The sequence below is a fragment of the Microcebus murinus genome, chromosome 14, assembly GCF_040939455.1.
Source record: "Microcebus murinus isolate Inina chromosome 14, M.murinus_Inina_mat1.0, whole genome shotgun sequence".
Taxonomy (NCBI): domain Eukaryota; kingdom Metazoa; phylum Chordata; class Mammalia; order Primates; family Cheirogaleidae; genus Microcebus; species Microcebus murinus.
In genome coordinates this window covers 24032762-24054117 of record NC_134117.1, presented here as the reverse complement: position 1 = coordinate 24054117, position 21356 = coordinate 24032762, and the positions used below count along the sequence as shown (strand labels likewise).

The window sequence follows — 21356 nt, the reverse complement described above, 5'->3', positions numbered from 1 at the left end:
TCTGCAGCCCATTTTTCTAAGTTTTGCCAACTTACTATATCCGAGCCAGTCCAACTTCAAACCAAGGCTAAGGCTGGATGTTGCGGGTGAGGTTGGGGGGTGATGGCCAATTTGAAGCACCAGTTAGAATCTCCACACCTGTTCAGCCCCACCCCCCAACTTCTAAGTTCTTGCCAGGGAGCTGTTTGGTAATTGGGGAATGAAACATGGAGGAATGAAAGCTTTCTTTAAAGTAAGCAAGGTGAACAGCTGTAGCTACTTAATAGCATTTTTCAGGACTCTCTTTGCCACCTGGAGTGGTATTTCCCCTCTGGTGAATTTGCCAAACAGTATGAAAGTGTGGGGTAGCCCAGGGAGGTTTCTGATGCTACTTGGGGGAAAAGCTCAGTAGAGGGAAGGGAAAAGGAAATGACTATCCAGCCTCACTTGGAATGGCCTTTCAGACACCAGGCGGCTCCTCTGCAATGTGGTTTAAGTGGAGGTCCCACGGATTTTCATTCTAACTTCTCAGTGAGGATACTTAAGGGAGCCAGAGAGAGGAAGCGAGCTCTGAGCTCCTTCTCTACCCGCTGGATGGAACAGCTGGGCCTCTGACAGAGGGGTTATTAGCATTTGAAAACCCCTCAGAAGGGGCCTAGAGCTTCCCGGGATAGGCGCTGGGGCCTGAGTGCTGAGACCTGCAGTGGTTCCAACAGAATGGGGCCGAGCATCCAGGGCATAAAGACCAGACCTGACTCAAGAATGAGCCCATTGTGGCTTTGTCCCAGGCTTGAAAACTGTGACCAGGGCTCTTTCTTTGTTAAGAAAGACTGTTCCTTGGCTACAGCAGAGCTAATAAGTCTAGTTCCATCACCAGGCAGAACTGGGGAAGACCTTGCCCCTTGCTGGAAGGTTCTGTTAGTTGGCATCATTGTGCTCTCTTAACATTTCTGTGAAAAGTTGCACTTTCTCTTTCCCATTTTAACTCAGTAGTACCTTTTGCCAAATCTTGATCACACATGCTCAGGGTGGAATGTGTTGGTCCTAGAGCAGCAATTGTCCTGACTCCCATTTCTTACCTTAGAGTCTCCCTCTCCCAGCTGCCTAAATTAAGCCCCTTCCCAAATTAAGCCTGCACAATGTACCTTTTTGTCCTTTTTTTTTTTTTGAGACATGGTCTCAACTCTGTTGACTGGGCTAGAGTGCAGTGGTGTCATCACAACTACGGTGAGCTATGATGACACCTCTGCAGCCTCCAACTCCTGGGCTCAAACAATTCTCCTGCCTCAGCCTCCAAAAGTGAGCTGTCACCACAGCTGGCCCAGTCATTCTTATTTCATTTAAACAGTTTGGTTTGCACAACTTTAATTTTAAATTATTGTCAATTCTGGTTAATAAAAGGTCATAACTCCAAACCTTTCTAGGTTTTTCTCTGTTACCAGCCTAAATCCCTGCCTGACTGAGTGGGGGTATAGTTCTACAGGCAAGACAACAGGTAGGCATGAGAACCTAGAGGGAACTGGCACATCTGTTTCTCAAACTAGGAGCGATGGCGCCACCTACTGGGCACTTGCTGTTAGCTACAGGTTCTGTGGCCAGTCCTGCTTTCTGGTCACGTGGATGAGAGTATCTGTACAGTATTCCAGTGCAGGAATAATAACTTATGGCAGTAGAAAGCACAGTAGGCACACTATTTCCTGCTTATAGGCAAGGACACAGGCTTACATATTGTGGTTGGGAAAGTTGCCCAGGGTCACAACTAGTAAGGGATAGAGGCAAATAGGGATAGGGCCTTTCCAACTCCAAAGTTCACCCTATGCCAGGATTTGCCAAAGCCAGATGGAGATTTTAGCTGGTAACAGGTCAAGGCTGGTAACTGGTAACAAGAGTAGTGGTGCCACTCTTCCCTCTTCAATTCTCTCTTTCACTCATGCTGATTTTGTCTGTTTGCTATGACTCTTTAAACCTTTAAATCTCTTTGACCCTTGTTCATTTCTGTTTTTAACAAAAAACAATTCTGTTTTTAACAATGTTACATAGACAACAGCTAGAAATTAATAACATTCTGTTTCCATTGTATTATTCTGAAGTTATCAATTATCTTCCACTTAATGGTTAGCAAACTGATATTTCTATTTATTTTCCTTATTTAGTATAGTGATATGAAGGTACTGCTTAAAGTAAGTTTGTTTAGATTTTAAAAAGCAAGTCAATTTTAGGGAAAAATACAGGTATATAATGGTACAGGCGGTACACAGATACGGGTGTTATTGATGACTCAAAAGTTTGGGAAGTGCTGGGCTGTGCCCATCATCACTGACGTGCTGGCATAACCTCAGGCAGTATTGGGGATCCCTTCCTCATTTGTGGAAAAGAAAATGTTGGTAGGTGGTTGTTTAGCTCACATAGACCTGTAAAATGCAGTGATGTCCTGGCATTCTGAGTCAGGTTCCTCCCAGGCCTGGCTGCTGAGCCAGGGGTGGTAGTGACAGGGAATCCAAGGGTATGGCCTTGCTTCCCCTACTTAGCCTCTCCTCCAAAGCGCCTTCCTTTTGCCTGAATTGCTACATTCTTTCTTTTTTTAAATAACAGCTTTATTGAGATATGATTCACATACCATATAATTCACAGTTGTGAAACCATTACCACACTGAACCCTAGAACATTTTTATGGTCCAAAAAAGAAACCCCGTACTGGTCACTCTTCATTCCCCTCCAATCACTCCAGCCCTGGACAACCAAATCTGTCTCCATAGATTTGTCTATTCAGGACATTGCAAGTAAATGGAATCATATAATATGTGGTCTTTTGTGATTGCCTTCTTTCACTTAGCATGTTTTTAAGGTTCATGTTGTAACATATATTAGTACGTCATTCCTTTTTATTGCCAGATAATATTCTATTGTATAGCTATACCACCTTTTGTTTATTCGTTCATTAGTTGATAGATGTTTGGGTTGTTTTCACCTTTAGGCTATTATGAATGATGCCACCATGAACATTCATGTTCAAGTCTTTGTATAGTCATGCTCGCATTTCTCTTGGGTATATACCTATGAGTGAAATCCTAGGTTATATGGTAACTCCATGTTTAAACAATTAGGGAAATCACCAAATTGTTTTCAAAAGCAGCTCTGCCATTTTACATTCCCACCAGCAATGCACAAAGGTTCCAGTTTCTCTACATCATTAACAATTCTTGTTATTGCTGTCTTTTTTATTTTAAACATTTTAGTGGGCATGAACTGCTGGAATCTCATTGTAGTTTTGATTTACATTTCCCTAATGACTAATCATGTTGAGAATCTTTTTACTTGCTTATTAGCTATTTGTATATCTTCTTTAGAGAAATATATTCAGACTTCTTGTTCATTTTTAATTGGATTATTTGTCTTTAATTATTGAATTATAAGAGCACTTTATATATTCTGAATACAATATACTTAATATATTCTGGAAACTTACCAGATACATAATTTGCAAATATTTTCTCACATTCTGTGGGTTGTCTTTTTTTAAATTGTGGTTAAATATGTGTAATATAAAATTTACTATTTTAGTTATTTTTAACTGTTCTGTGACGTAGAGTTCACCCATGCCCATGCTGTTGCATGTGCCAGAATGTCCTTCCTTTTTAAGGCTGAACAATATTCCATCTTATGTAAATACTACATTTTGTTAATCCATTCATGTGTTGATGGACATTTGGGTTGTTTTTACCTTTTAGCTATTGTGAATAATGCTGCTATGAACATTAATATACAAATATCTGCTTGAGACCCTGCTTTCAATTCTTTTGGCTATATACAGAAGTAAGACTGCTGGACCATATGGTAATTCTATGTTTAATTATTTAAGGAATCGCCACAGAGTTTTACGTAGCAGCTGCTCCATTTTACATTCCACCAGCAACGTACAAGTGTTCCAGTCTCTCTGCTTTCTCACCAACATTTATTATTTTTTGGCTTTATTTTTTTAAATAATAACCATCTTAATGAGTAAAAAGTTAATATCTCAAAAGTGGCTTTGATTTGCATTTCTTTTCACTTTCTTGATGGTATTGTTTACGGCACAAAAGGTTTTATTTTGATGAAGTCCAATTTGTCTATCCCTTGTTGCTTGTGTTTTTGGTATTGCCTAAGAAGCCATTACCTAATCCGAGGTCAAAAGATTTACTCCTGTGTTTTCTTCTAAGAGATTTATAATTTTAGCTATTGCAGTTAGGTCTATTATCCATGTTGAGTTAATTTTTGTTTGTGGTATAAGGAAGAGATCCAACTTCATTCTTTTGCATGTGGATATCCAGTTGTTCCAGCACCATTTGCTGAAAAGACTGTTCTTCCCTCTATTGAATTGTCTTGGCACCCTTGTCGAAAATTAATGTCTATAAAAGTGAGAATTTATTTCTGGACTCTTAATTGTGTTACATTGATCAAATGTCTTGATTACTGTAGCATTGTAGCAAGTTTTGAAATTGGGAAGGTTAAACCCTTCAACTCTGCTCTTCGTTTTCAAGATTGTTTTGGCTCTTCTGGGTCTCTTGCATTTTCATAAGAATTTTAGAGTCAGTTTGTGAATTTCTGCAAAAAAGGCATCTGGCATTGCGATAGGGGTTACAGTCAATCTATAGATCAATTTAGGGGAATTCTGCCATCTTAATAACATTTAAGTCTTCTGATCCATGAATATTGGATGTTTTTCCATTTATGTATATCTTCTCTAGTTTCTTTTTTTTATTTTTTATTTTTTCTGGATAGAGAGGCTGGAGGCTGAATGCCTAAACAGCCACCCCCTCTTCTCTAGTTTCTTTCAACAATGTTTTGTAGTTTTCTAAGTATTCTTTTTGATGCTATCGTGAAGGAATTATTTTTTTTATTTCATTTTTGAATTGTTCCTTGATAGCATATTTTTTTTTAATTATTTTTTTTATTTTGGCATATTATGGGGGTACAGATTTTAAGGTTTCAATAAATGCCCATTTCCCCCCCTCCCCCCAAAAGTCTGAGTCTCCATCATGACCATCCCCCAGATGGTGCACATCTCACTCACTATGTATGTATATACCCGCCCCCCTCCCCCCTCCCACCTGCCCAATACCCTATTACTGTAGCACCTATGTGTCCACTTAGGTGCTACCTTGATAGCATATTGAAATATAAGTGATTTTTGCATATTGTTCTTATATCCTGCAACTTTGCTGAACTTGCTTTTTAGTTCTAGTAGATTTTTTAGTGGATTCCTTAAGGTTTTCTAGATACAAGATCATATTGTCTGCGAATAGAGGCAGTTTTACTTCTTCATTTCCAGCCTAGATGTCTTTTATTTCTTTTGCTTACCTAATTGTCCTGCCTAGAACCTTTAATGCAATGTTGAATAGAAGTTGCAAGAGGGGGCATCTCTGTCTTGTTCCTAGTCTTAAAGGGAACTAATTCAGTCATTTTCCATCAAGTATGAAGTTAGCTCTGGGTTTTTTTGTAGATGCCCTTTATCAGGTTGAGGAAGTTCCATCTATTTTTAATTTTTTTTTTTTATATATATATCAGTTGGCCAATTAATTTCTTTCTGTTTATAGTAGAGACGGGGTCTCGCTCTTGCTCAGGCTGGTTTTGAACTCCTGACCTTGAGCAATCCGCCCGCCTCGGCCTCCCAAGAGCTAGGATTACAGGCGTGAGCCACAGCGCCCGGCCTCATCTATTTTTAGTTTGAGTGTTTTTATAATGAAAAAGTATTGGATTTTGTCAAATCCAATGCTTTTTCTGTGTCTTTTGAGGTGATCATATGGTATTTTTTTAACCTTTATTCTATTGATATATTATATTGATTTTCTTGTGTTTAACCAACCTTGCATTTCTAGGATAGATCTCACTTTGTCATTGTGTATAACCCTTTTTATATATTACTGGAATCAATGTGCTGGTATTCTGTTGAGGATTTTTTTTTTTGTTTTTTTTGTTTTTTTTGAGACAGAGTCTCACTTTGTTGCCCAGGCTAGAGTGAGTGCCGTGGCGTCAGCCTAGCTCACAGCAACCTCAATCTCCGGGGCTCAGCGATCCTACTGCCTCAGCCTCCCGAGTAGCTGGGACTACAGGCATGCGCCACCATGCCCGGCTAATTTTTTGTATATATATTTTTAGTTGGTCAATTAATTTATTTCTATTTTTGGTAGAGACGGGGTCTCGCTCAGGCTGGTTTTGAACTCCTGACCTTGAGCAATCCGCCCGCCTCGGCCTCCCAAAGTGCTAGGATTACAGGCGTGAGCCACCACGCCCGGCTATGTTGAGGATTTTTTTTCTATATGCATAAAGGATAATGGTCTATGGTGTTTTTTTCCTTACGATGCCTTTGTCTAGTTTTGATATCAGAGTAATATTGGCTTCACAGAATGAATTGGAAAGTATTTTATTTTTGAAAGAATTTGTGAAGAATTAGAATGAATTCTTCTTTAAATGTTTGGTAGAATTTACTAGTGAAGGAATCTGGACTTGAACCTTGGTTATGCGTTTGTGTGTATGTGTGTTGGGAGGAGGTCAATTACTACTCCAGTCCTTTTACTTGTAGCATTGTTTCTTATTTATGGAGCTTGCAAGCTGCTTGTAGATACACACTTCTGTAATGGAGAGAGAATCTGGAAAGAGTGGGCCCAGTGGGAATTTGGAAATTTAAGGGTTTCTAGTTGGTTCTGCCTAGAGCCGTGCCTTCTCCTCTCCTCTGTTGTCCCTTGGATAGAAAAGATGGCTGTGTAGGTTCACCTAAAACAGGAGGGAGTTGACATTCAGACCAAAACATCAGTAGAAGCTTTCTTCCCCTTCACAAAGGATACCCCAGTAGGCTGTGAAGCCTCCCAGGAGCCTTCAGGTTATGTTGTGTGTGTGTGTTCACATGTGTGTATATGCGTGTGTTCTGCCTTACCTTAAATATTAATAAAAAGTAAAGGGACCTCAACTGTTTAGATTCCCAGATCATACATGATAGACCATGATGACTCCAACAAAGCCACTTAAAGAACGAAGTAGCTCTCTATGTGCTGATAGTAAGTGAGCTCTAAAATATATAATTAAGTGAAATCTGCAAAATAATGTGCTTCCATCTATGTCAAAAGAAAAAGATGTAAGGGAACCTATAGGTGCACATGGGCTGGTAAGTGCAGAGTACCGTGGACACCCAAGACAAAGAGTCAGGGGTAGTGGGAGACTTCATGCCCCGTGGACCTTAAAGAAAAAATTTTTAAACAACAGTGGCCTTAAACAGAAACATTTTTAAGGTAATGGGCCTGTGTGAAGTATAGTTGTACGGCTAAGAGGTAGCTCTTTCCTCATGGAAACACTGTCCCTTGGCAGAGTCTGTACATCTCTGCTGAGGGGTATGAGGCACTATCGAGACCTCCATTTACCGGAAGCCATGCGCTCCTCAGAAATCCCTGACTCTGCCTACTTGTGGGAAGCTGGTGACAGATCTCAAAGGCCCTCTAATGTTGGGTGTTCCCTTCTGAGCACTGTTTCAGCCACACAGAAATCCTGGTCTGTCTTTCCAAGGGGAAGGGCTTTTACTGCCCTCCAGCCTCCCTGTGGACTTCTGGCCAGGTGGCCCCACAGAAAAGCACTTTCTTCTTTCCTGGCAGATCTAATTATGGCTGCCACCTCCCACCGTGTGTCAGGGAGCTGAGGAGGTGAAGCAGATGCCAGGAGTCTTTGGGCTTCCCAGGCCAAGTGCACATCCACACCAGCGGTCTGTCCTTTTCCACTGAAGGCTGACAGAATTGGCAAACAGGAACAGTTTGGTTTTTTCAAATATCCACAGACTCTTTGCTTCCATCCGGTGAATGCTTCTTCCCCTTCACAGAGGATATCCCAGTAGGCTGGGGAGCTTCCCAGCCTGGGCTTCTGAGGTCCCAGGTCAGATTCCAGGCCTGGATCTGGGGCCTCAAACACTGAGGATCCTTGTGTCTCTCCCACAGAGAACACCTTCTGCAGTGGGGACCACGTGTCTTGGCACAGCCCTTTGGATAACAGTGAGTCAAGAATTCAGCACATGCTGCTGACGGAAGACCCACAGATGCAGCCTGTGCAGACACCGTTTGGGGTAGTTACTTTTCTCCAGGTGAGGTGCAGGTTGGACGTTGGCTTGAGCCTTTCCTGTAAGAAAAGTTCTGACAGGACAGGGGGGCTTAGGTAGGAGGAATGAAGGGAGTGGGAGGTTTTTTTTGTCTTATCTCATTTTCTCTTCCCTCCAGTGGGTTTTCAAGTAGATTTAGGTGGTTTAACCTGCTGAGATGAGAGAAAGAGGAAGGAGGAAGGAGCTGTCTGGGTGGGAGGGAATGGCTATAACGGGACGGGTATGCTGAGAACTGGTAAAGACTGGGACATTGGCAGGCACAGGACTTCCTAGCAGGAGCCAGCTCTGGTCTGGACTTGCCTTTTCCCAGAAGCAGTGTGAATCTACCCCAGCTTTGGCCAGTGCCTGCTTTTGGTCATGATGAGATCCATGCAAAAGTTTAGTTGTTCCCCGAACCTCCCCTGCTTCCAGAGACACGGCCTAAGGACCCCCCAGAGTTGGCTCCGACCTTAATTTTTCTCCTCTGCAGCCTGGAGCTAGACTTTGTGTCAGACAGACACCTGGCCCATCCCAGCAAGGGCAAGGGGCAGGCCTCAGTGCCTGTCTATGGGCCCAGACACTCCCTCCTAAGGGAACCACCCCAGTTTGGACACACCAGCCCCTGAGCACAGGTCCTGCCTGGGGTCCCCCCACTTGAGGTGACCCTAAGAAAGCCTAAGTGGCTGATCCTCTGGGAGGGATGGCCATTAACAGACAGTGGCTTCTTGTCTTCAGATCGTTGGGGTCTGCACTGAGGAGCTACACTCAGCCCAGCAGTGGAATGGGCAGGGCATCCTGGAGCTGCTGCGCACGGTGCCTGTGTGAGTACCCACTGCCCAGGGCCTGCGGGCGGGAGTCCCTCCTCCGCCCCACTCCCTGACAGCCCCTGACCAGGAACTGTTCCCCTATATTCTGGGCCTGGGGCAGCAAGCAGGGCAGGCTGCAGGCCTGGCCCTTCAGCTCCAGACCCTCAGTTACCATCATGTCCCCTTTCCTTGTCCACAGTGCTGGCGGCCCCTGGCTGATCACTGACATGCGGAGGGGAGAGACCATATTTGAGATCGATCCACACCTGCAAGTATGTCTTGAGTGAGGAAAACCTTTCTAGCACACTGTGCCTAGGCCTCTTCCAAATAACACTGGCTTTCATCCTGGGAAAACGGAGGAACTTTATTTGTGAGTGAGTAGAAATATGGCATAATTTGGAACTTGTCCCCTGAATTCTGCAGAGCACACAGGGAACAGAGCTTTTAGCCCAGGAAAGCTAATCTCAGACACGTATATTTTTACATTTAAAAAGGGCAAATTTTCCCAGCTACTCTGGAGGCTGAGGCAGCAGGATCCCTTGAGCCCAGGAGTCTGAGGTTGCTGTGAGCTAGGCTGATGCCATGGCACTCACTCTAGCCTAGGCATCAAAGCGAGACTCTGTCTCAAAAAATAAAAATAAATAAATAAATAAAAAGGGCAAATTTTATTGTATCTAAATTACATATTAGCTTAAATAATGAGATCACCAGCAATGAAAGAAAATAAATGTAGTGGATATTGCCTACTTGCCTAGTATTCATTTCCCTACTTCCTCCTTCTTCAAAGAACACCGGTGCTGAGGCTCATACCTGTAATCCCAGCACTTTGGTAGGCTGAGATGGGAGGCTCACTTGAGGCCAGGAGTTTGAGACCAGCCTGGGTAACGTAGCAAACCCTGTCTCTAAAAAAAATAAATAAGAAAAAGCTAGCAGGATGTGGTGCCCTATACCTATAGTCCCAGGTACTCGGGAGGCTGAGATGGGAGGATTTCTTGAGCCCAGGAGTTCGAGGTTGCAGTGAGCTATGATGATGGCACTGTATTCTAGCCTGGGAAACAGAGAGAGACTCTCTCTAAAAAATGAGAGAGAGAGAAGAACACAGGCTTTTATTCAGGGAGCCACCCCATGGCCACCACTACCCTGTAACAGACAGTGGCTTAGGTGGTACTGACCCCATGGCCCAGCTACAGGGGTGAGTGCTGATTGATCTCAGAATCCCATCCCTACTTTTGACACATTTTCTGTCTTGGGCAGTCAGATACCAAACTCCTGCCCTGGATAGGTTGGCACTCCTTAATGTGTAAAGGGATCTTTAGACATACAGGCCTACAGTTGCCACTCACTGTGGCCCACCTGGAAGAGTTTCAGTGTCATTTTTGCTGTTTTAGAAGCACTCCTTTGGCATACAGGTGAATTTTGAAAGTCACAAGAGAATAACTGCCTCTCTTACGGGTTGCTCATGAAACAGGAAAAGCAGACAGCTAATACTGTGTCTGCCATGTATCTGGCTCCTTCTACTCCCCCTACCAACTGCAGATCATTGCTGCCTCTGAACCTCTAATGCTTCTATAAAGATCTGGTAGGCCACAGGCAGCTTTCAGGAGTTCCATGTGCTACAGCAAGGGAAAGGTGGCAGGTGGACAGGTAGCCAGCAGTCCCTGGTCCTTTACTGCAGACCTGCAGATTCTTGGGCATAAATCCTCTTCATTCACAGATGATGCTCCTCTGTTTTCCTAATGCCTTTAACCATGAAATTTTCAAATTGCTGCCAGGATCCTCTGTTATCTCTACTTTAAACTTGGTTTCCTTATAGCTTCTGCTTATGCAAGAACCAGGAACCAGGAAGGCTATGTTTCCCTAAGCCCTTGTTCTGCAGCCACACTGGGATCCAGCATGGGGCACTGTGGGCTGTTGTTTGGCCCTGTCATAAGTGCCAAGTACTAAGAAAGAACCTGATCCCTTGAACTAGTGGGGTAAGCACACTGTCCTTTGTCTGCATGCTAAGAACAGTTCCCTTCCTAGTCTTCAGGCTCCCCTGAGACCAGCCAGCAGGACCTAGAACACCCAGTGGTCTTTAAAAGCAAGCAAGGAGGAGGCTGAGGCGGGCAGATTGCTCGAGGTCAGGAGTTCGAAACCAGCCTGAGCAAGAGCGAGACCCCGTCTCTACTATAAATAGAAAGAAATTAATTGGCCAACTAATATATATAGAAAAAATCAGCCAGGCATGGTGGCGCATGCCTGTAGTCCCAGCTACTCGGGAGGCTGAGGCAGCAGGATTGCTTGAGCCCAGGAGTTTGAGGTTGCTGTGAGCTAGGCTGACGCCACGGCACTCACTCTAGCCTGGGCAACAAGCGAGACTCTGTCTCAAAAAAAAAAAAAAAAAAAGCAAGCAAGGAGCCTGTGGGGAGAAAGTACAGCTTTCTTCCTGGTAGCACCAAGTATGAACTCCTCTGTGTCCACTTGTATCTTTCCGGTGTCTGCTAGCTAGTGTTGCTGTGATCCAAGCTCTACCACTAACCAGGTGTGTGCCTAAACAAGTCCCTTAACTTCTCTGGGTCTTAACTCTTTCTTTTTTACTTGTTAAGTAAGTAGGCTGGACCAGTTGAACCAAAAGGTGTCTGTCCTCACTCAGATCTTTGCCTAAGTGAGGGGCCTCAGGGCAGCCAGTGGAGAGGGAAAAGCTCAGGCTCTCCCCTGAGCAAACCAGGGCTCCGCACGTTCCCTGCCCAGAGCATGCAGAGCTGCCTCCCTACTCAGAATCTCCAGCTTTACCTAGGGTGATAAGAGCCCTGAAAAAGAGGAGAGAGTAGAGGGAGGCATCTAGAACAGGGCCACTTGCTGACTGGTCCCAAGAAATAAGGATAATACCTGTACTTTCCCCCAGATAGGCTCCCTAGCTGACCGCAGGCCAGTGTGGTCCCTATGGAGCCATGGGAAGAGGGGCAGGTGAGCAGGGGAGTGCAGACTTGTTGAGGTGTTCAGTCAGAAGGAGCTTTATTTGGCTCACCTGGTTGTTTTTGGCCAAGGTTGCTAGAGCTTTCCTAGTGATCTTTAATCCAAACTTCAGCATCACAGAACTATGTTTAACCAGAAAAGCCAGGGATGTTTTGAGTATATCTCTTCCTTGAGGCCATTTGAAGAGTGTTTGGACCCAGCAATACCAAGGGCAGTACAAAGGCAGGGCTGCCAGGAGGTCTGCAGATGGTCACTATCCTCCAGGCCCCCATTTCAGTCTAAGAAATGGAAAATAAATTCTATCCAGAATCCTTTGCCAAACAAGTGAGCTAGGGGAAGTCTAGCCTTTCTGCTGTCCAGTGGTGCTTCCCTGTGTGACCACACCCTCTAGCTGTTAGAAGGGGAAACTGCAGGTGTGGCCTCTCCCGCCTGTGGCAAGCTTCCAGTGTCTTCTGTAGCAGTGATGGGGAGTTCTTCCTGGAGGACCAGAAGGAGAGGAAGGATCTCGCCTTTCCTCAGGGAAGTGGGTCCTATTTTGGCCACATCAGTTTCATGGGCCAGCGTGGAGTGGGCAGAGGTAGGGCTCTGAAATAAGTGTGAAGGCTATTGTACCAGAAGGTCGATAGTAGAGAAGCTTCCCTTGGGATTTTCATTCCTCCTGGCTTCCCCTAATCCTTGGTTCCCCTGGATTAGGGGCTGGCAGAGACCTTCATACATTGGTAACCAGGGCAGAACAAGGTCAGACACCCTGCTCTTCCAGCAGCTGTCCCATGTTTAGCACCTACAAGGGCTTAGTAAATACTGTACGGGTGGTGGCTGGGAGGGTGATAGTGACCTTGGGCTACCAGTTCTCTGAAGGAACTCTGGCTCTTTGGTTCTTTTCAAGCAGGAGAGAGTTGACAAAGGCATCGAGACAGACGGCTCCAACCTGAGCGGTGTTAGTGCCAAGTGTGCCTGGGATGACCTGAGCCGACCCCCTGAGGATGACGAGGACAGCCGGAGCATCTGCATCGGCACACAGCCCCGGCGGCTCTCTGGCAAAGGTGGGAGCCATCGCCCAGCTTTCCTCCTTCCTTTTCCCCAGGCCTGGTTTTCAGGTTCTCTAAGATGGATCTCTAACAAAAACAGCCCATTCAATAGTTTATTTCCTGGCCTGATTTAAACAGCAAGTGAAGTCTTCCAGCAGGGTGGAATTAAGGGAGCTTTATTGGCCCATTTCTGGCTGTGTTTCCTGTGTGTATTTCAAATGCACCACCAGCAGGGACTATTGTGTTTTAGATTTGCCCGTTGCAATCTAAGGTCATGAAGGTGAGTGGAAGCCATAGAACAGTTACAGGAAAAGTCCACAGTCCACCCAAGTGCAAGAGAACAAGTGTCGGCCACCCACGTAATTGACACAGGGCCCAGCTCTGGCCTGAAAGCCATGCCAAATCCAAGGATCACTCTGGCCTCAGGCCCTCCCAGGCATTCAATAAGAGAGGCCTGAGTGTGAAGCCAGCTTGCAAACAGTCCCTGCTCCCTGTCCTGCAGATACAGGGTAAGGGGCTGTGGTCAGGGCCCCTATACCCACTGTGCTCCTGGTGGGGCTTGGGGAAAAGAGGCCGTGGGTGTCCTGTTGGAAGCTGCCCAGGCTGGTCTTGGATATAGAAACAGTTGTGGTTTTTAGCAAAGGGCGTCCCTAGCTAACTCCAAAGGAAAAGCAGCCACTTACATATACATGTGTTTACAGCTTCTTTGTTTACTTCCTTTCTCTATTCTTCTATCTTTGCTTTTTGAAGAATAAGATGCCTACAGCCCTGTATAAAATACCTACATGTGAGATAAAACTTATAAAAGGTCTTTTCTTTCTGAAAAGGACAACTTAAACCCCTAGTGCAAATATTTGAGCCCTTTCTTTCCTTCCTGCTTGTTTTAATGGTGTGCCAAGCCTATCAGAGGTTGAGAGAGAAGGTATGTAGTTATTAGAGTCATTTGGTTGCTTTTGACAAAAGAGGTGATTTAAGGAGAGAGTCATAGTCTTGTCCAAAATTTCAATCATTGTTAGCTATATTTTAAAAATTACAAAAGTAATCCATGGCACTAAACAAGTCAAGCAGAAAAGTTTGTAATCATATCCTCCCCACTCTAAGGCTACTCTTTGAGCAACTAATGTTAATTTGCTTTTTTGTATGTGTTTACAGTTTGCAGAGGTAAATCTTAGATCAAAATCTCAATATAGGGGACCAGACTAGCAAGCTTTACCCCAAAGACCAGCAAAGCACCTTGCAAAGAAATAATCCCATCAAGGGCTCCTCTTTCACCTCCTGGCTCTTGGTATCTCTATGGAGAGGCAGAGTTCCCTGGGATAGGCCAAGGTGGGAAGATAATCTCAGCATCCCACTGACCCAAGCCCAAGGGGAAGGGGTGGCAGGGCCAGGCAATAGTTGACCACATAGAATTCAGAAAGGTGTGTATGAGGCACCTGCCCATTTGTGGTAGGGCGCTTGCAGCCCTTACTCACATCCATTTTGGTGGGAAGGGTGCCTGGTGGTCTGGGGCAGTGGCAAGGGCCTTGTCAGTCAGTCACTGTCTGAAGCTATGTTAAAGGCAAACCTCAGGCCTGTGACACAGGAAGGAAAAGAACAGTGAAGCATGCTCTTCTGATGTCCAGAGGCCAGAGTGGTCTTCTGCAAGAATGGTGCTCTTCAGACCCAAAGGTCCTTGAGAGCACGGTGCTCCTCACAGTCTGCACTCAGCTTTCATGTCTGGATGTCTAGAATGGGCTTTTCCCCAGCATGTCTGCTGAGCCAGATATCAAGGGCAGGGTGGGGGTTGCCGGGAGCCCAAAGGGCCATTGGGCAACTTAGTGGTGTCATTGCAGACACAGAGCAGATCCGGGAGACCCTGAGGAGAGGACTCGAGATCAACAGCAAACCTGTCCTTCCACCAATCAACCCTCAGCGGCAGAATGGCCTCACCCATGACCGGGCCCCGTAAGTTCCTAGTATTCCAGGGTTGGGACAAGAGGACAGTTTTGTCCTGAACCTCCTGTCCCTGTGGATTGCATGAGAGAAAACAAAGCCCTTATCCCTTGCTGGATAGACCCAGGGTGTGTGGACTTAAGGGGAGGCATGATTTGGGGCACACAGATCTGTGGGTCATAGCAAAGAGCCTCAGAGGGGACCCAGTGCACTGTGAACATAAACATCAGTAAATATTTACATGGGCTGAGTGAACAGGAGGCCAGGTTGGGGCAAAATCTGAGATGGGGCCTCCCAGCCTTGTGGGAGCCCATTGTGCTGAGCACAGTCCCCTCCTTATCTTGGCCTCAGCCAGAGTTGCCCTTCCTTCCTTCCTGGAGCCTGGTCTCCGGCTGATAGCTGCAACCCTGGGGGCCTCCCTGTCTGGCCAGCCCCATACTGGATGCCTGCTGCTGAGGCCCTTCTTCCTGCCTCCCTTCCCTGGGGCCCAGGGAAGGAAAGGGAAGTTTTCTGCAGGCCTCTGCTGCTTTCCAGGGGCCTTGTAGCCCTTGGGAGAGAGACTGTAGCCACTCTAGAGGTCAGATCTGCTTCCTGCTAACCTTTCTTCCTCTGATAGGAAACAAATAGTGGGAGGGCTGGAGCTAGGCACCCCTCTCTGCCCTTAGTCCCCGGGTAGCTCTAGGGAATAACTGCTGGCAGGGGGTGCCTGAGAGCTGGCAGCCCAGAGAAGAAACCTTGCCTGCCAGGGAGGAAATTGCTGTGCCTTGGGTTAAAAGGGAGGTCAACTAATCCTGCAAGACCACGGTGATCATCCTTCTTCTAATGAGTCTTCATTACACACTTGCTGTGTGGCAAGCTCAGGACCCAGGGGACCATCTAGGGTGCACGGGCTCTTCCTTTGGAGGAACATGAGTGAAACGATTAACTTTTAATGGCATGCATCTGGCTGTAGATGCAATTTGTTGGAAATGGCTGCTGCTTTGGATTCTAGCTCTAGTTGCTAATTGTGGTCTCCAGAAATGGTAGTGATTCAGTGTCCTATAGAAAAGACAGGTCAGCAAGATCTGGAGTAGTTAGGGAGGGCATCTTGGAGGAAGAAGAATGAGAGGGACCTTGAAGCCACCTTAGAATTTTAACAAGTGCAAAAAGGAGCTAAAGGGGGTGGTGCATGCGAGGCCTGGCTGGTTCAAGTTAAGGCTGCCTCCTGGGAGCAGACCATGGAGTAGAGAGAGTTACACTGGGAACAGGGCTACCTTGGTTGGCTCACCTGGTGAACCTGCCATCCAGAAGCCATGAGAGTTGAACTCTGACAAGAGCCTGGAGAAGCCTCTACCACCACCTCAGAGCAGCTTTCAACTCCAGCCCAAGGATTTCTCCAGCCAGCTGCCCTGAAGTAGGTGGGTTGAGGCACCATGCTCTTCCCCTAGCAGCAGCAAATGGCCTTGCTGAGTTGTGGGGCATCTGGAAGCTCTCTACCTGGGAGTCTGGGCCTTGTCCTCAGGCCATACTCCTTCTCATGCCCTGGCATGGCTTCTTGTTCTGGACCTTGTTGGCACTGATGGGAGGCTAGAGGTACTTGTAGGCTTAAAGTCTCTATCACATTGCCTGTAACTTGGATACAGTCTCAGCCCAGATGGTCCTCCCACCTCTGGAAGGCCAGGATTTCTGGGCAGAATGGCAAGGGTTCCTGCAGAGATATGTCACATTTGCCCCTATTGTATGTCTGGGACAGGCCTGAGATCTCACTCCCTGGCTTGGTTGTACTTCCAGCTGCTGTACCCCTGGACATAGCAAGGGACATGAGGCTCTGGGTTCCCAGATACATGCATACGCCCAGACTTACCCACACTCTGACCGGACAGTGGGACATTTGGTTCTGGTCTGAGGCCTATCTGTAGGCACAAGACAGAGAGGCTGCATCCTCTACCCTTTAGCCTGAGTTGGCTGGGATACAGACAGATGGGTGGCAATAGATCAGAGGTGCCAGCCCTCTGGGGTCACCTCCTGTTCCCTGCAGTTAAGTGCCCAGTCAGCTCTCCAAAGTGCCAGAATCTGCAGTCTGAGGGAATCAGGACATTTCCTCTGAGGTTCTCAGTGCTGGTTACCAGTTTGTTAGCAATTGGTTGAAAATGATTCTTCCTCCTTTGCCAAGAACATTCTCCAACACACCCCTCAAGTCTCTCAGACTCTAGCTTCCTGTTATCTCAAGATCGATGGTGATGGACCCAGTTCAGATTAGCAAGCACGATTGTAGTATCTGTGCTGCCCACCCTGGGACCTGACCCTGTTTCAGATGTACCACATGGATTGCAACTGAGAGCCGACCCAAAATGTGCTGGCACCAGTGTTTGCTACTGTCCCTGTGAGGGAGCAACCAGCGTGGGTCTTATTTTGTCTGCGTGTCTGATTGTGTCAGGCTTTCTGGGTGGGGGAGCTCTGATGTGTGGGTCTTCCTGAGTCTGTATATGGTCAAAGGAGGATGCAGAGATAGGTCAGAGGCTCAGAACAGCTGATCAAGCCTGGGCATTAGCAGCTGAGTTCTGGCCTACTTGGGGGAGCTGCATACTTGCTCTTTTCACACCTCAATAGTAGCTAAAACTTACCCAGTACTTTTTCTGTGCCAGGTAATGATCCAAGTGCTCTGTACCTACACTAATTTAATTCATCTTCATAGCTACTCTATGAAATCAATAATCTTATATATCCCCTTTTACAAATGAGAAACCTGATGTACAGGGAGACTGGTAGGTAACTTGTCGAAGGTTAGAAAGAGTGAGAGCTAAGGGCCATCTATCAGCCATTAAAACGGGTGTGATCCTCCTTACTCCATTCTCAGGGACCCTGTAAGGGACACACAAGACTGTGTCTCTGGGATGATAATGACCCTCACTGGTGGAACTCATTTAACTAGTTGTAGCATGAATAGGGACCTCTCATGTGACACTGAGGGCAAGGCTAAAGCCTCATGTTAGAGGCTTACTGTGCTTATTTAGCTCTAGGGAGGATATGCCATGAGCCTCAATGATTCCAAATGCCAGAAATAACGAGCTGTGTCATAATTGGCTCATTTATACCAGAATTACTTTTTGACACAAGGCCTTGTTTTATTCAAGTTCAGAAACAAAAACAACCCTATCTCTGGCCCCTCTACCACCTCAGGGCTAGGGGATTTCTTTCTTTCTGAGGCCCTATTTCTTGCTTCCCAGAAAGACAAGCCCCTCTGGGTAACCTGTTCCTCTCCGTTGCCAGCCCTCCTCCCACCGCCTTCCCGGAAGGAGAGTCCTTGGCCCTCTTTGGGGCTTCTTCAGCATTTCACAACCCTTGCATTCCAGCCGTGAAATTTGTATCTGGCTTTTCCCAAGATGATCGGTTGAGAAAAGCCTCCTTCAGCTTGCTGGCGCCTCCCTTCCCACTGCCTGCTCTGGTGAGTTTGGGAAGCATGGGAAGCAGCTCCTTTGTGCCACTTGAGGACAGCCTGGCTTCAAGACCTTGCCTGCCAGCATCTGTCAGCAATCTAGGGGGGGAAGTCCCTGGGCATGCTCTCTGTCTGGGTCACTTGGTCAGATGTGGACTGTTCTATGGAGTACTGGCCTTAGCTCCCCAGCCTCCCCACAGTGGCTTGGAGTGGGGTGTGATCAGGTGCATTGGGTGGGGAGGTTAGCATTTCCATAACCTCTTGCTCAGACGCTGGGACCCTGCATCAGTATACCAGTACCTCCTCCTCCCTCAGCCAGTGACCCACCAACGGAGGTTGTGGGAACTTTTGGAGCTCCCTGGGTTGTGCATCCTCCCAGAGAAGGGCAGCACTGATATGTGTGTATGTACATGTGTATTGGAGGGGGAAGATTCCTGACTGAGAGAAGCACTTGGTAGTTGAGGCACCTCTAAAAAGCAAACTCACCATCATTGCTGAGCCAAGTTTCTTTGTCTTCTGGAATCGCACCAGCAGCTTTTAAGACCTGTTTTTTTTTGGCCTCAATTTCCTGGCGAATTAAGGTTTTGTAGCATGAGTTCTCCTGTTGTGACATTCTCATCTGCAACACCTCCCCAACACACACACACCCACACACGTGTACACACATATTTTTTTCTTTCTCTACTTTTATGAGTGCCTCTGCTCCCATCTGTTTGGCCTTTTAGATGGGGTGACTTCGCTGCCTCTAATTCCCATCTTGAATAGCTTGTAACCTGGCCAGGGAGTCATCTTTTAGAAAATTATGTTTTGTTTTGCTCAGCCTATGAGGTCCATGAAGATTAATTAGAAGAAGAAAATATCTCGTTTGCATCCAACCTACCAGTGAATTGGGGTGAAGGAAGGTGAGTTTCCATCTGGGGAAACAGCTGGGCTGTTGCTGGTGCCTCTCACATGCAGGGCAGTGTTGGGTAACCCACTCTAAGGGTCTCTCGTATCAGTGCTGGGGCCAGCCTGGAGCCTGCTCTGTCATGCTGGCTTCCCTCACCACTCCCACGCTGGGGAAGTACAGTTGTTTGCACTGGAAAGAAAAACCCAAAAAGAAACAGCCTTGCTCTTAGGGCCCCAGCCAGGCTCTGCAGGGCTTATGGGAGGAACAGCCCAGGTCTCTCTGCTCTCCTCTTCCTTTTTGCCTACCTTACTGTGATCCATGTTGTCATGCTAAGTGCCTTTCTCAGAAATACACATTTCAAAGGGCAGAACAAGAGGCTCCACAGCATATCTGTCGAGGGTAAATTTCTGTTTTAACTTCATTCTTTGCTCCACTTCCCCAAAGAGATGAAGCCCCAACTTCAGAGTTCCTGACTGACGCTTTGAATTCTCAGTCCAAACACCGCATCCCCCTTCCTCAAGTTGCACAACCAGGAGTATTTTTATCGCCCATCCTTGATCCTCAGTGTCACCCCACACTTCAGCAGTGAGTCATTTTTCCAAGGAAGGGAAAAGGAAGGTTCAAAGGTAAGAGCTGAAGAAAGGAAATGATTCAGTGTCTCAGAAAAAGGAAAGCCAGGGCTTTGGCCCGAGCATGCTCATTCGGGAAAGCAGGGAAAGCCCCCCACCCAAGCCAGAGGGCAAGGCTGGGGATGGAGGTCCCTTGTGGCCAGAGAAGTTAATAGCTAGGTGGGAACCATTCTGTTCTCCAAACCATTCTGTTTTCTCGGGGAGGGTGCTGCCCTGTAAAATTTAAAATGAAAAAAAAGTTGACCAGACAACCCCCTACCCTTCACTCAGGTTATGCTCACCCTGTCTTCTTCAGCCACACTCTTTCCCACCATTCCATCATCACATTCCATTTTAGAGATGTTCACAATGAAAATAATGTATTTTATCATTTGGTTGTTGGTATTTACCAATAACCTTTTGTGGCCTTTTACTCCTGGTATCATCCCTGTCAGACAATTTGTCAGAATGATCAGGTGATACAGCCTTGTGCTTAACAGTAACTTTGTAGGTGAGCTGGTCCCCCTCACCCTCTACCCCACACCCCTACCCTTTCTCAGTCCCGCCATGAAGGGAGACCTGCAGGTGGTTCTCTTTCTGGAAAGTTCAAAGCTTTCATCAGCAATCAGAAAGCAAAAGGAATAATCTCCCAGCCGAGAGGCAGAAGCCAGAGGTTGGGCTGGGCTCAGCAAGCCAAATCTACTTCACTTCTGAACACTTGCCAACCCTGATGCCCTGGTTCCTGTTCCCAGGCGTCCCCAAGGAGCAGGCCCCAAGTTGTGTGGCTAATGTAGACGTCATGACTGTCACAGGACTGAGATTGTGACTAAAAGGAGTCTTGGTGGTTTAGCTCCTCTCCTTCTCACCCGTGGATAGAATGTGACCAATACCCTTTTAGGCTAACTTGGAAAAATTAAGAGTTTTCCATTTTAAGAGACCAGGGTGGAGGGGAAGCATGGGTAAGACCCTGTCATTCTGTAACATGTAGGTAGGATGACCAAGGTGTGTACTGTAAACCGTAGAGTACTAGAAATCAGGAATCTATCTTGACACTGAAAGCAGAGGGTATGTTAGGATATGTAAAAAATCACCTTATGCAGTGAGAAGTCTAAATATAGAACGTGTCATATAGTCAAGTGGTAAAGACTAAATGAAGGATTTAGACCCATTCCTGATCACCTGAGGTGTGCCTCTAAACCATACCATAAACTACTCCTTGGTGCTCCTAATAAAGTAAGAATCCTGGGCTGGACAGGTTCTTGTGGCTGAGCAGGCAGTTTTATTGCACATTGCCATGTGCCAGGCTCTGTGTTGTGGGCTCCTATTGTCTCCATTTTGCAAATTAGAACACTGAGGCTTAGCTAGGTTATATAACTTATCTAGAGTCAAACTGCTAGGAATAAGTGTCAGTTGAGATTCGAACCTCAGGTTGTTTGACTCTGGACTCTTTACCGCTGTGTATTGCCTGTAAAGGTGGATAAAAATGGAGAGGGTGCCTGCCAATTCACAGGGAAGTAAAAAAAAAAGAAAAACCGCTAGAAAGAAGGGCCTTGGAAGTCTACATAGCAATGCATAAAGTTGGTATTTTAGTTTGCCTGGAAACCTGTGAGGGTGGCAGGTCAGAGACCACTTGGCTGAGAGACGCATACTAA

At 46.3% G+C, this 21356-nt stretch overlaps 1 protein-coding gene across 2 annotated transcripts in view; it reads left to right on the top strand.

Moving 5' to 3' along the window:
• Window positions 1–21356, top strand: part of SUFU (SUFU negative regulator of hedgehog signaling) — a 113643-nt gene that overhangs the window by 66409 nt on the left and 25878 nt on the right. The window contains exons 4-8 of one of the 2 annotated variants that reach the window (XM_012770020.2): window positions 7935–8077; window positions 8807–8892; window positions 9077–9149; window positions 12722–12875; window positions 14693–14804. In XM_012770020.2, the coding sequence (XP_012625474.1) occupies window positions 7935–8077; window positions 8807–8892; window positions 9077–9149; window positions 12722–12875; window positions 14693–14804 (568 nt within the window). Of the gene's footprint in view, window positions 1–7934; window positions 8078–8806; window positions 8893–9076; window positions 9150–12718; window positions 12876–14692; window positions 14805–21356 lie in introns of both variants that reach the window. The other variant, XM_012770009.2, reaches the window with a different exon arrangement.